Source organism: Callorhinus ursinus, unplaced genomic scaffold, assembly GCF_003265705.2.
Source record: "Callorhinus ursinus isolate GAN/ISIS: 27379988/994484 unplaced genomic scaffold, GSC_fseal_2.0 scaffold117, whole genome shotgun sequence".
Lineage (NCBI taxonomy): Eukaryota > Metazoa > Chordata > Mammalia > Carnivora > Otariidae > Callorhinus > Callorhinus ursinus.
In genome coordinates this window covers 404359-418597 of record NW_027397179.1, presented here as the reverse complement: position 1 = coordinate 418597, position 14239 = coordinate 404359, and the positions used below count along the sequence as shown (strand labels likewise).

The 14239-nt window shown below is 57.0% G+C and overlaps 1 protein-coding gene across 1 annotated transcript in view; it reads left to right on the top strand.

Moving 5' to 3' along the window:
- Positions 1 to 10442, top strand: part of SPECC1L (sperm antigen with calponin homology and coiled-coil domains 1 like) — a 105990-nt gene extending 95548 nt beyond the window's left edge. Inside the window, exons 14-16 of the mRNA XM_025857318.2 lie at positions 5008 to 5124; positions 5932 to 5991; positions 7798 to 10442. Of these exons, the coding sequence (XP_025713103.1) occupies positions 5008 to 5124; positions 5932 to 5991; positions 7798 to 7887 (267 nt within the window). The 3' untranslated portion in view covers positions 7888 to 10442. The remainder of the gene's footprint in view (positions 1 to 5007; positions 5125 to 5931; positions 5992 to 7797) is intronic.
- Positions 10443 to 14239: the final 3797 nt, after the last annotated feature.

Here is a 14239-nt window from a genome sequence, read left to right as displayed (position 1 = left end):
TGGGTCAGCCTCTCTGGGGTAGAGCTGAGCATGTTGCCTTGAAAAGGCTTTGCAGGTGATTCTGATGCACAGCGAAGATTGAAGGTCTTTGTTGGAACCCCCTCCCTGACAAGGGGCACAAGATGCAGAGCCCTGTCTTCAGGATTGCTGGCTCACCTTGGGCTGTCTGCCCTGGCTTGCTTCCTTACTCTCGCTTCACCACATAGTCCCAATACCTGGACTTCATGATAAGCAAGCCTCATGGACATGTGCTGTCGGCCCTTCTCCTCCTCCCCTCCCTTCCTCTCCCCTGACCTGGAGCAGAGCTTGGCTAAACTTCGTAAGGGAGACCGCACTGAAGTCCCCAGGGCAACACCCTTAGATCTGCAGCCAGAGTGGCCCTACCAGGCTACACCGTGGCAGCCCTGGGCACCAAGCAGGTTTTTGCTTGTTAACTTCCAGGGTCTTCTGGGGCCTTCTGTGTTTAACACTACCGGCAGTGGTAAATACTGTCTCTTGATGTTTTTTCCCTCTCTTTTAGACATCACACCCCCTTATCATACCACACAAAAAAAGATACCCCAGATTTCCCTCCAGACCTTGCCCCCTGGCCTGGGGCTGAGGCAACTGGGTAGGGGTTTTGTTTGTAATTCACTTGTAACTCCTCAGGGCTGGGCTGTGACCCCCCCAGCAGGTGGCATTCCCAGTATCTTCAGCCAAGGGAAGGACCCTGCCTCTCTGCCTGTGTTTGGACCTGTGACACCACTGTCAACAGTTGAGATGGGCCTAAGGAAATCGGTGTGAGCAGAGAGATGAATCATGGTGTTTGGCTTCTTGCCCTATGCCCATAAAAGTGGCATTTCCTTAAATAGATCAGAACCTTAATAACTATTTAAAGAACATGTGGTATTAGGGGGTGTATTTTATGGCCTTTAATTAAACTTCAAACAAATTAAAACATTTTTATGATGTTTTATGACATTTTTTATCCTTTTCCGTGGAGATTTGTGGAACTTGTTCGCTCACTTACCCCACCTCCCCCAACTCTCAGTGCATACAAGGGCACACCAAAGTGGGGCCGCCTGAAGGCCGCAGGCAGAGGGCAGCATCATATCTTAGTCATAGGAGCAGGTGAAGGCTTCCGGCCCAGCTCAGGAAGGAGCAAGTGGGAAACGCCCAGCTGGTCCCGTGGAGGGGTGTGAGGTGTTGGGCGATTTTACGAGTCTAGGTCTGAGTTTTTATGATAGTGAAAAGGACAGCAGATGGGCTTGTGAAGCAGGCCACGTGCATCTGCCCTGTCAGATCTCTTGGTGGACATTTCCTAGATGGGAGATCCTGGATGGGAGGATGTGCGCCTGTAGGAGAAAATGTGGCAGAGCGCCTCATTTGAGTCTGTGCTGAATGCTTTCTTGAACTTTTGTTGACACATATCATAACCATCTTGTTTTTGTCCGCCTAATCCAAACGTAGACTTACCTGAAAGAGTAGAGAAGTCCTGAGTTGACCTGAAAACCAAATGCAAAATCTGAATTCATTAATTAGAAACTTACATTATAATTACTAGTATGTCCCATTGTCCCTATTTTAAAAAGAAAATTGTTCCCTTCTTAAGAGAGCTTGGCGCCATTGCCTGTGAATAGGGAGCAATAGAAAGTTCTTCCATTAGTGTGCATATTCCCCTCAAAACGCCATTTTGGGGCTTTAAGAATAGTTTATTTTAAAGCTGTTGGATGGCCTGCTGAAGCAGCCATCCATGTAGGGGTCAGGACCTGTGTGGGTGGAAGGCCCTCGACCCTCCGCAGCCCCTGCGCTGATCTGCAAAATGTAAATGGGCCCTTCTGCCCAGAGAGAAGTGCACCTGGGCTTTACAGTCAAGGGTTTTTCCTTATGCACCAAAAAATGCCACTTTTTAAAAACAGTCCATTTCTAGACAACCTTTGTGAAATAAACATGTCAAAAAGCATGTCTGTGATGTCATAAGACCATTACAGTTAATTGAACTTTGCGATGAGGTGGCTTCTTAAACCTAAATTAATAGCTGCGGAATCAAGAGTTCCAGAGAGGAAGCCAGGGGCCCTCTTCCCATCTGAATTTTCTAGCACCCTTTTCGGCCTCAGAGAACCGGCTTTGTTGTTTAAATAGACTTTTCTCTGTTCGACCTGTATTATTTCCCAATAGTTTGATTTTTCAGCCCTGATCCTCAAAAACAATGAAACAAGCAGTGAGTTGGGGAGCGCAGGGCGCAGGCCCAGCGCTGCTGTGGTGGCTTGGGGTGGTGGCAGCCTTGTTCTCAGATGTTAGGCTTTTCTCCACTTCCCTTGAAGCCCCAGCCTCATTTTCCCCCAGGGTCTCTTGGGAGGGGTGAGGAGGTGGAGGGACAGGGGTGGGCAGAGCACTCAGAGGCCTCACTTGGATTCCGTGCGTTGTGGCCTCGCTGTCCTCTGCAGGGTACAGTGCCCAGCCTGGCTCCCTCCAGCTGGCGGAGGCCGAGACACCTGCCAGCCTGCCTGGGCTTGGTCTTCGGAAGTTTGGTTGTCAGGTGCTTCAGAGTTAACTCCCCCTACCCTGGAACTCAAGAAACCATTGTTCCTCGTTGTTTAAATTTCTTTGGCATGTTTTGTAAATGAAGTCGCTGCTCTGCCTGGAGGTTCCAGGCTTGAGGTCAGGTTTGTGTTGAGGAAGCTGGAGAAGGCTGGGGTTCCCACAGCTGGGGAGCTGGGGCGCAGCCATTTCCTCTGCTGTAGGAGCCTCTGGCGTGCGGCGCGGGGAGGCCAGGCACGTAGGCGGCTCTGCCAGACGCCTGCCTTTCAGGGAGCTGGAGAGGGGGCTGCGGCGGCAGGAAGTGGAGATTTGTTTTCCTCCAGAAATGAATGTGGCCTCCGGGGGCAAGGGCTGGGAGTCCTCAGCGGCTACATGTTGCCTCCGGCCTCACACAGGGCTTGGACACGCCAGTAAGAGGCTGCTTGCCCTGCCGTCCGTGCAATGGTACGAGGTGCCCTCGGCTCTTTGATCAGGGCACTTGTCACGAGATCTGGTCGGGTTCCTAGGGGGAGCATGGCCAGGCTTGGGACGGGCCTGAGTTTGAATAACCACCCAAATCAGCTCTGGAACCTGGGCCTCCTTATCTAAAACTGCTCCTGGGTGATGGTGGGATTAAGATGACACCCTGTCCTCCCTGCTGCCGGCCCAGCACCTTGGACAGGTCACTTCCCTTCCCTGGTTCCAGTTTCCTCCCAGCCGGCACCGACACCCCTGGCTGGCTGCTTCCTGAGATTCCGATGAGATGAAAGAGGCCCAGGCCCGTTTGCTGTGGCAGCGATCAGCAGTAACTCTCAGACACCGCTGGTTGCGCCCTCACGGGAGGCGGGGACTGTCATTGTCCGCCGCAGAGGGGGCCTCTCAGGGTTGGGACAGGAATGCTTGTCTGGGCTGTGTCTTCGTGGCCAGGAAGTGTGGGGACTGCAGCCTGGAGGCAGGGACGACCTGCCCGGCCCCAGTGGCCGGGGAAGGGTTGGCGGGCTCACTCATAGAGGCCAAGTCAGATGGCCCTGAGGGCTTACTGAGACCTTCCCTGGGACTCTTGGCAGGTTTGCATCCTTTTGTGCTTTAATCTGGTAATTTTTCTCACCACAGTTTCTGAACAATGCTTTCAGGCCAGATCGGCGAGACTGGCCGCCCCAGATAATCAGGTTACCGAGGGGAAATGACCTCTGGAATGATTGCCCACAGAGCTGCCGCCTTTTTGAAGGCTTGTGCTTGTGTGGAAGCCCCCCCCCCCCCCCCCCAGAGGGCAGCATTCTGGGTGTCTGCAGTCAGGGGCCAGAGAAATCATTTCAGTGACGAGGCCGATGAAAAAAAGTTCCGCCCCTCTCTCTTCCGTGCTACTTGCTCTTTTCGTAAGGGGACTGACCGCAAGCGGTGAGTCCGGATTAAGACCGTCTTCCCGGAAGGGCCACTTGCCCAACCTGGTCCTGTCCTCCCTACCTGCCCCTCATCCATGAGCCCCAGGTCCCCTGCGTGGTGTGAGGACCTAACAGTTTGTAAACCTGGGGTGAGGGATGGCAGGGTTTGTAAAACCCTATACACATACACATAGTATTTGTATCGCTGTGATCACTTGTCCCTGGGAGGAGTGGCAACCTGTATCCAGGAGTGGGGGGTTTGCCTTCACTAATAAAGTCTGGGCTTCCCAGTCCCCTAGGAGCTAACCCTTGATGCAGTTGAAGTCTGCGTGAAAGAAACAGTGGGGCCTCAGACAAGAGGTGTTCGGGAAGTGCTCTCTTTTTCAGTCTGTGGCATTTACATAAAGTTTGTGAATTTCCAAAACTTAACTGGAGTTTCAACTTCAAAAGGATTTTTGCAAATAAGGGTAAAGGCTACATAATAGCCAAACTGTGTTATCATATGGTCAACTATTTCTGACTATGTTACTTTTATAGTTAGAAATAATTTACTATGAATGTGGAAAGAGGCACCTCTTCCAAGAAAGTCGAGGTGATGCGAGGTGATGCGTGGAGAGGCTCTGTGGGAAAGCACACAGCCCCAGCATCAATCGGCTCCCAGTGTCTCCTAAGGCAAGAAGGCAGCTGTTGACGTCCTCAGAACACAGAGGTTTTGATGGACTATAAATCTGTGCCTAGAGCCCTAACAGGGGAGGTCAGGCGGAATCATAACTTCTTAACATAGCACTTTCGCTCCCTAGGGCCCGCGAGGCTGCAGAGCTGCCAGACCAGCTCCCTGTGCCCAGAGTTCTTCCCATGAGGGGGAGGTGGCTCAGATGTGTGCGGCCAAGGCGGCAGTGAGCTGTGGGTGGTGGGCAGGATGGGATGGGCACCCGCTGAGAAGGCCAGTCCCTGACACCTGCCAGTCTTGGGACATGACCCCTAGCACACTGTGCCTTCTCCAGAGGCTCCCCCTGCCTGGGATTTGGAGGCCATGTGGCATCCGAGGCCACCTTCCCCCTCCTCAGCGTGCTCCTGAGAAGATCACAAGGTGTGTTACTTACACGTTATTTTTCTTTTCCTTCAGAATATTGACATTACAAACTTCAGCAGCAGCTGGAATGACGGACTGGCCTTCTGCGCTCTCCTGCATACGTACCTTCCGGCCCACATTCCGTATCAAGAGCTGAACAGCCAAGATAAGGTAGGCTGGCTGTGAAACAGCCCAGCTCCTGGCGTCCTTACCACACAGGGGAGACAGAGCCTTCCAGCAGCAGGGCCCCCGCCACGGTGCTGGCTCACAGCGGCCCCATCCCAGCTTGGTCTTATTCTGGGATTGAGCTGTTAGTGCTGAGCCAGCCGGTCCCTGACCTGCCTTGTGTGGGACATTTGGCGGGTTCAGCATTCCCCAAGTTACAGCATTCCTGGTGGGAGCGCTCAGCCTTCCTGGGTGATGACATTTAGGATCACGAGCTTTATACCCTTGAGAGCCGCTCAAGGCATGAGTGGTCTGGGCAGTGCTTCCCGTGCCAGGCCATCCCCTGCCAGCCCCGTGTGGTCCAGCCGTCCCGCTCACGGAGCTGCTCGGGGACAGCCCCCGTCCAGATGGGCACTGGCAGAGGTCCCAGGCCTGAGCCCTCCTCTGGTCCCCTCCTGCCCTCAGATAACGCTTGAAATTCCTCCCGGGGAGGAAGCTCACTTGACAGGTGTTTCTGATCGGCTTTTGGGGTCCGGGTCCGGGCGGCTCAGGACTGATGTGTTGAAAGTGGCCCTTTTGCACAGCGAGGAAGGAACGAGTGTGTGGAGATTGCTCCACGGACGGTCACAAGAGGAGCAGCTGGGCGCTGCAGAGGGGCAGTCAGGGTCGGTGGGGGCTCCGAGGGCTCCAGTGTAGGTTTGTTCTGGTCCCAAGTGGAGGTGGCTGCCCTGTGTTCCCCAGCATCGTGAGTAGTGCAGGCCGCCCTCTTCCCGGCCGTCCTTGTCCACTCCAGTCACACAGTTTGTTTTACAGCGAAGGAACTTCACCCTGGCCTTCCAGGCGGCCGAGAGCGTCGGCATCAAATCCACATTGGTGAGTCACTGGCAGGGCCCCTCCTTTTTGTTCGGAAGAGCTTCCTTCTCATTAAGGGAGCTCCTGGGTGGTGCGGTGGCCTGTTGAGCAGGGGGCTAGTGGGTGGGGCTCGGGGTCCACCCTGGCCACCCGAGCGAGTGTCCCGTCGGGTGCAGGCAGGGGTTTCGCCTCAGTCCCATGGGCACTTTATGGCTCACGTGAATTGTCTTGAGGAAGCAGCCTGAGGTGGGTAGAGTCATCCTGACCACAGCCCGGCAAGTTTGACTTCCTCAGAGTCACCTTTTCTAGTTGAATGCCTGGGTTCAGAAGAAAAAATGCTAACAAGTTTATAACAGGTCACTGTCAGAGGCATATTCCTGCAGGTCTGTCTGCCTTTTGGCAAACTAGAGGGAGAGGGGAGGCGCGTACAAGGCAAAGAAGGAGGCTTTAGAGGCCGAGCAGGCACGCGCGCGTCAGGGGCCGTGCAAAGGCCACTCGGGTGCGAGACAGGAGTTGTAGAAAACCCTCGCGTTTCAGGGTCGTCAGGCCACTACCCAGCACCCACAGTAGCTCCCAACAGCCGTGCTTCTGTCAGAGCTCTTGCCCCTTCACCCCGTCTGACTTTCCAAAGAAGATACTGCGTCCAGATGCAAAGCCAGGCCTTACACACCCAGTGACACTTAGATGATATAAACTCGGGACCACGGCGGTGGTGTCAAATCCAGCGACACGCGGTGGCCAGCGCACAGCTTGGGGAGTTCCGCAGAGTACGAGCCCTGTGAGGCCAGGTCACTGCCCCAGGGGCACCCCTCACCCTGACTCGTAACAGCTGGGTGGCTTTGAAGAGTGTTTACATTCCTGTTTACCACAATAGGAGTGTTTGTGTAGAGTTCCAGAAGTGTATCTTCTGACCTGATAGAAATAGGCTTGTTTAGGGTGGCCTCTCTTCAGTTGTACAGAGAGAGAAGTTACCATTATTGAAATGTTTTCTCTTATCCCGGTACTTTACATCACGTGTGAAATTCCAACATATAAAAAGTGGGCCATTTCCACCCCTCCAAAAAGAAAAAACCTCTATATTGATCAAGATCTTTATATTGAACAAACATACTTTCTTTTTTCTATACCAAGTCACCAGTGGGTGGCGCGTTCCATCCTGCTGGCCGTGGCCTCACCCATGGAACCTCCCGGAGCAGTGCTCTGGAGCGAGGCTCCCCTGGAAAGTCACGGGTGCTCTCCAGCAACAGCGGGTCTCTTCTGGGCCAGCCCCGTACCCAAGTCCTGGGTTTCCCACGTCCGTTTTCGCCAGCTGGCGTCTCACAGATGACTGCTACTCTGCACGGGACAATTAGAAAGCAGTGTCTTTGATGCTTTCAGATGCTTGCCATGGTGAAGGGCACTGGAAAGTTGAGTTCTGGGAGACCTGGGCGCACAGAGACTCTCCTGGGACAGAGACTGGGGTGAGAAGCGCTCTCAGAAGTGAGCACACGGAGGGGTTTTAAAAGAAGAAGCAGACAGGGATCGAGGCCCCAAAGATGAAAGCCAGCCTCGGAGGGCCGTGGCCCGGAGCAGGGGTGCCCCGGTGTGCAGCTCTGGGGCAGGGCACGGGCACACACGGGCAGCTTGGGGGCCATGCAGGTGCTTCCAGGCACACTTGGCAGCGAGGGAGCAGGCACCCCGGCCAGGCCTTCGGCGGGTGTGATCAGGCTTGGCCCAAAGTCAGAGGCCCCGCCCCATGCAAGGACCCCGTGTAGCTGTCGGGGAGCCTGTCGGGACGGGCCCAGGGGTGACCCGGGATTCTAACCAGGTTTCTTCCTTCTCCGCCAGGACATTAATGAGATGGTGCGGACTGAGCGGCCTGATTGGCAGAGCGTCATGCTCTACGTGACCGCAATCTACAAGTACTTCGAAACCTGAGCACACCGGAAGGACTCTCCCCGTTACCAAGTGACACCGACGCCATTAGCTACGCACCCCGTAAAGCTTTCAGCGACTCTCTGGGCCGCCCCGCAGCGTGTGAGCCTTGAGCCGGGGCCTCCGAGTCAGGAGAACTCGGGCCTCCGTGGCCCCCGGCTCGCAGCTGGCCCCGCGCACATGACCCGTCGGCGCACACGACCCGTCGGCGCACACACGCTGTTTGCTGCCAGAGTTTTTTTCTGAAGAGAATATTGAACTGCATTAGTGCCGTGGGGTGTAAAAACCGGCTCATGCACGGCTCAACTCGGGAAAGGGGCTGAAACTCTGGGGGCAGTTCACGGGGGGGTTAGTGAAAGCTTTAGCCACAGCGCTTTTGACTACTCGCCGGTGCGGCTTCTGGCACCCGTGAGAACCAGGCCGGGGACTCGGCGCCTGGCAGAGGTGCCTGGAGAGCAGGCCGCGGCCCTGGACGTGGAGGGCCACGGAGTGCATCACCACGGCAGTGGGGCAGCCACTGATTTCCACGTGGCAGGGCTGGCCTGGCCCGCGTGATTTAGGTGTTTACAGTTTGAGCTAACGGATGATCGTGACTCAAGTTCCCGGCTGGTGGCGTCCGCCGCTGCTGAAGGGTTGGTTTTGTGGCTGGGCCCCCGTCGAGCAGAGGCGGCCCCCTGGCCTCGCTGCTGCCAACCTGTCCTTTAGCCTGGAAGGGGCTTGGGAACCCAGCTCTGACTTTAGGTTTCTGGACAAAAGAATTGGTCAAAAGGAGTTCTAGTTAAAAAAGAAATTTTTTTTCTTATGAGCAATATTGGGGGAAAATACCTCCTGTTCTGTTAGTACCAAAGTTAAATTGTCTTAGTAAACATAGACATAAAACAAAATCTGGACGCTAGCATGGTGAAAGCCAGAAATGAAGTCAGAAGTAGCAGGAGAAAAAGCCGAACAGCTGGAGGGAGCCCAGCAGGGTAGTTTAAAGTCACTGAGTCACTCAGACAAAATCCTCCTGGGCAAGAATTTAAGGAAGTGCCTTCAGTCTCCTTGCACAGGTACACCGGATAGAGGGTCTTGGAGGCCGCCGTGACCACAGCCAGAGCAGATGGTGTCAGGGCTGGTGGCCTGCAGCCCTGTGATGGGAGTTGGTCCCTTGCCACGCACACCACCCTCCGGGTTCCAAGTGACAGGCAGCTGCACCAGCACCCCTTCCGGGCGGTGGAACTGAAGCCTTACGAGGGGTTCTGTTGAGGCAACTCTTAGGCTGGGGCCTCAGCCCTTCTTGGGAACAGGGATCCCACGTCTCAAGTGCGCCTAACACAGTAGCTGTTGGTTTGAACAGTGTTGAGACCTGTTGCTTCTAGAATGCAACTGTGTTTGGCGCCTGCAAAGTGGCACGAGGAAGAGTTGGCACCAGTGGGAGCAGGATTGCTGCTCCAGCCAGCACGTGGTCCGAGGGTTCTGCGCTCACGCATGATGTTCTAGACAGGAGTGTGATGTGTCTGTAGCCTAGGAAAGAACGTAGTTACTGTGCAGTGGGCCGTGTGTGTGTGTGGCCTGCTGGCCCACGGTCACCAGCTGGCTGGTAAGTGCCCATCAGCCCTGCCCAGATGCCCTAACCTGGCAGCCCTGGCTGCTGTCCCAGCTGGAGGCTTTTTGTGAAATGCCTGTTTTCAGCTAAGGAAGGCGAGGCTCAGTGAGCAGAATCCAGCCCCAGAGCGCACCAGAAGACCCTGGCGGATACCTGTCCCCATCCTCCCTGACCAGGTTCCGTTCTGGCTTCTGTTGTTCTGTTGACAGGTGCCCTGTGCTGTCAGATGAGGGACTGTTAGGTGAGAATTACGGTTTTTTAAATGTCTCTCCACTTGGTCTTCCTGAGTCCCACTTTCGCTCTCATTTGCCCTCATGGAAGCCTGTGCTCTTGTCTGGACCCAGTGTGTCTGACTGCGGCCGTGTTTTTATTTATTATTGTTGGGGGGTGCTTTTTTGTCCGATGAAGAAGACGACTTTCCTGGGTCGGCAGTTCACACATTGGTCCCTTCCTAGCCAAGTGAGCCAGCCCTGGCAGCTCATGCTGGGGGGCCTGGGGGCTGTGCCCACAAGGTTGCCATTGGGGTCAGTGACGGGAGAGAAGGCCGCAGGAAGTGCCGGGACCGGGCCCAGCCTGTTGAAGGGCCCATCTCTGCCTCCCTGACAAGGGGCTGTGCAGGGGTGCCCGGCCGGGCCGCCTACATTTGCGCGTGGGTCCACAGGCAAGAAGATTCTAGAAGCATGACTTTTCTTTTTCTAATAGGATCCTTTTATAACACTGTTGACTTTGTGGGATAATTCTAGATGGTCATATATACCTAAAAGTGCTACTGTGAGGTGCTTTTAGTCCAGTGGCCCTTGATGTGAAGCCTCCAGGAAGTCATTTTGCCTCTTCTCCCTTCAAGCACAAGCTTTCCTGCAAAAGGGCCAGTTACATTTCTGTATCTCTCAACCACGGGCTTCTGCTGACTGACAGTACTTTTTTATTTTGTTCTATTAAATATTCTCAAATGTATTAAAATTGCTGAAATGCATCAGGCTTGGGCTTTTCTGGCTCGACACTGCAGCTGCTCCCTGACATGGTGTGAACAGGGCCCTGGCCGCCCCCCGGGACTGGCTGTGGCAGGAGGAGGGCTCCTGAGCCCAGGCTCTGTCCCCTCTGGCTGCCCCTCCCCTGCAGCTCACAGGCCAGGAAATGTGAGGGAAGGACCTGGGCGGGGGTGGGGGGTGCTGGGGTCTGCCAGGTCCCACCCTGGGCCGCAGAGCAGAGCTACAGGCCAGATGCCCGGCCCTGAGACCCCAGAAGCCCTGCCCAAGTTACCCTACAAGAACGGAAGCCCTGGCATTCCCCAGCGGCAGCCCAGACACGTGCCGCCGTGGGGAACGGAGTGGTGGGGAGAGGGCGCCTTGAGGGTTGGGGTTTTTTTTGTTGTTGTTGTTTTTTTTTAGCAGTGCATCTTCTTAGAGATCATTTTCAGAATATATAAAATCACAGAGGAAAAAGAATCGGTAATTATATACCACTCAGAGCAAGCAAACCAGTCAAGCCTTTCTTCCCCTTGCATCTTGCGTGGAATGATTGACTCCACGGAGCGCAGCCCAGCACAACACTGGGGCTCGTCACACTGCACATGCTACGTGTCCCATGCGGAAGGGCCTGTGGGACCACCCCGTGTAACACGCTGAGTGACCTAGGGGGCCCTTCCTGGGCCCAAGACCCCCTCCCAGGGCCGGTGTCTGGCCAGTAAGTGAGCCTCACAGCTGGGGAGCCCCAGAGCCCACGGCCTGAGATGAGGTGTGGCCTGTGAGTGCCGACAACCGCGGGCGCCCGCCGCAGCCCGGCTTCCAGAGCGCAGCAGCCAAGTCCTTGGGGTACAGAGCTGGGCAGGGCAAAGACTGCGCTGGGACTGGGGCTCCCTCCAGCTTCTCCCCACTTGCCAGCTGTGGGGCCTGGGGTGCTTGCTTAGACACGGTGGGAGCTCCTGCCCTTCGCTGGAGCGTAAGGAGGTTGTTCGACTGGGAACAGCAAGAGGCCGCTGCGACCAGCATGTTGGGCTCTGTGTGCAGTGGGCACCAGTCACAGCGGCAGGAGGGGTGACCCCCCCCCAGGACTCCTGGGCAGCAGGGACAGGGTGGGCTGCTAAGCTGCTGCCCCTCAAGTGTGGAGTTTGCCCTCCTCAAAACATCCCTCCCGCCTGCCCGTCATGCCCGCTGCCTCCGGAGCCGACTGAGGCCAGCCCCAGGGGTGTCCTTGTGCAGCCCGACTTCCTAACCCTCTCACAGCCTGGTGGCTCCCAGTGGGGCCAGCCAGGGGCTCTGCTTTCCTAGAGATAGTGCTTGCTCTTCCTGTCCCAGGACAGCACGTCTGGGGAGGGAACTGTTAGCTCCTTGACTTAGGGAAGGTTCTAGAACCTTTTTTGGGGGGGTGGCTTTGATGGGTGGAAGCAAGGAAACAAGTTCCTCAAGAAGGAGAGATCCAAAAGGATCTCACACGCCCCTATCCACAGTCTCGCAGGGCTGGGGTCCTAGGCCCTCGGTGGCCATGCCCTGGTGACCCAGCGGCCAGCTCTTTGGCCCTATCCTTGCAGGGCTGCGCTTCCCACACCCTTGGTTTGGCCTGAATTCTGTTTCAGGTTGTCCTCTAAATGGAAGGCAGGGCGGATAGAAGGGGTCTTGTGCTCTGCACCAGGTAGATGAGGAGTGGATTCTGGTCAGGGCCAGGCTGTGGGGAAAGCAGGAGCTCAGCATACCACGTCAGGGCTTTGCTGGGCCTGGCTCATACGATGGGAGGGCAGCCTGAGGGTGCCGGTAGGCCTGGGAGCTGGGGGGCTGTGAGGGCGGGTCAGAGGGGTGAAGAGTGACTGGGCACAGCCTGCCATCTCTGCCACCAGATCCGAGCCAGACCCAGAGCAAGGAAAGGCCCCAGGAGTCCCCGGAGGATGTCTATTATTGAGTGTGTGTGAGTCCAGGGTTCTTAGACGGGGGTCACAGTCCTAGGAGGAGGGCTGGGGGAGAGCACAGGACAGGCAGGTCACCAGGACCCACTGGGCAGGAGGCAGCTTGCACCGAGTGGGAGTTGGGATTAGCCGGCTGCCCCCCCGCCCCAGGTCTGGCACCAGCTTTCGACAGGCTGGGGCTCTTCCCGCCTCTGCAATCTGATGACCGCCCCCCGCCCCCAGAGAGGCCCCTGCAGGTCCCTCCTACCAGACACCCTGCTCTTTGGGAAGTGCCTGGTAGGGCATGGGGTTAGGGGTGCAGGGAGGGTGGGGAGAAGGCAGCTGGCTTGATGTTCTGGTTGCTGCTGCGTGCCAGTGCCTGGGCTCCTGGCTTAGAGCCATTCTTCAGGTGGTGAGCGACAGGCCCTGGCATGCATGCGGTCCCTGTCCACCCTGTAGCCCAGGAGGAGGTCCCTCTCCTGTCGGGACCTCAGCTCCCACATCTGCACACGTGTGCCCAGATCAGCTCAGAGGCGCAGAGTTCCTAGTGGGGTTGCTGTCTGACAGCCGGAAGCCAGTGTGGGCTGGAGCATCTTTCTGGGGACTGGGCTGGGGGGTCAGCGCCCTGCCGTTGTGGCTGCCGCGCCTTCAGATGGTTTGGGGAGCTTCCTCTGGCATGAATCTGTCTTCTTGGGGCCTGCTTTAGTCTACGCAAGAGGTCCCCCACTTCCTCAATTCCAGAGCCCCAGGAAGTGTGCAGTGCCCCTCCCATTTGAAGGAGAAGTTGGTGAGTACCTCAGGATGGCCTGGTTAGTTCGCGGGGACACTGGCCCCAGCACCCACCGGGTGCTTTGTCCTGGGTCTGCCATTGCTTTCCCCCTGATGTGGCCCAGCTGGCCCCAGAAGCAAACAATCAGGGTCCAGAGGCCACCCAGGTGCATCCTGGACAGGAACAAAGCCGGCGGGGGGCCAGTCTGAGACCAAGAAATCTGGAGCAAGAGAAAGCCCAGCCGGCACCCCTAAGGGGCCTGGGCTTGGACGGAAGGAAGGGCGGGCACCCGTAACCTTCAAAGCCTGACCTGGGGCTGGGCAGGGGCACCGAGGCCCAGAGGTAGAAAGTGGGGCCTGCCAGGGGCATCCCCACGCCTGAGGATCAGCAGGCCTGTGCCCCACCGTCGGAGCTCCATCAGGCCCACACAGGGGCCTTCCTTCCGGCCAAGACACCTGAGGAGTGCTCTCCAGGCTGAGGGCACAGCACCAGTGAGGGGGCAACAAAGCCAACACGGTGCTGGTGCCAGGAGCACAGGGGTGGGGGGGCCCTAGTGCGGGAAGGCCAGGAGATGCGGCTCAGCCACGAGCGCGTCCGCCCAGTGCAGGGAAGCAGGGTTTGTGAACAGCCCTCCCCCATGCCTGCTTTCTGTCGCTGCTGAGCTGGACGGGCCCGGGTGTGTGCTGTCTAGGCAATGGCTTCACCAGAGCCCTGGACAGAGGCACACTGCAGGTGACACGGGGCCACTGGAGCTGCTAGCTCCCTCTGCCTCTAACTGGCTGGGGGCATGGTGGTGCTTCCAGCATGGGCAGCTCCCAGGGGCCCCGAGGAGCTGGCTCTGGGGTCGAACCAACCCCTGCCTGACCGCCTGTGGCCTGGGGCGCCCATGCCGAGGAGCTGGGGGCTGCCCGAGGACCAGCTGTAGGAACGAAGCCCTCAGTCCCCGGGCTGAGGGGGGCCCGTCTGGCGGGGAGATGGGTGTATGCATGGCCAGTCACACGTGGGGAGGTCTGGGTGGGGAAGGTGCTGGGCCCCAGAATGGAAATGGCAGGGGCCTGTGATGGGGGCTGGCAGGGCAAGAGTGGACTCACCCCCGGCCCCAGGGTGGCTGAGTGTTGGTCTCTGC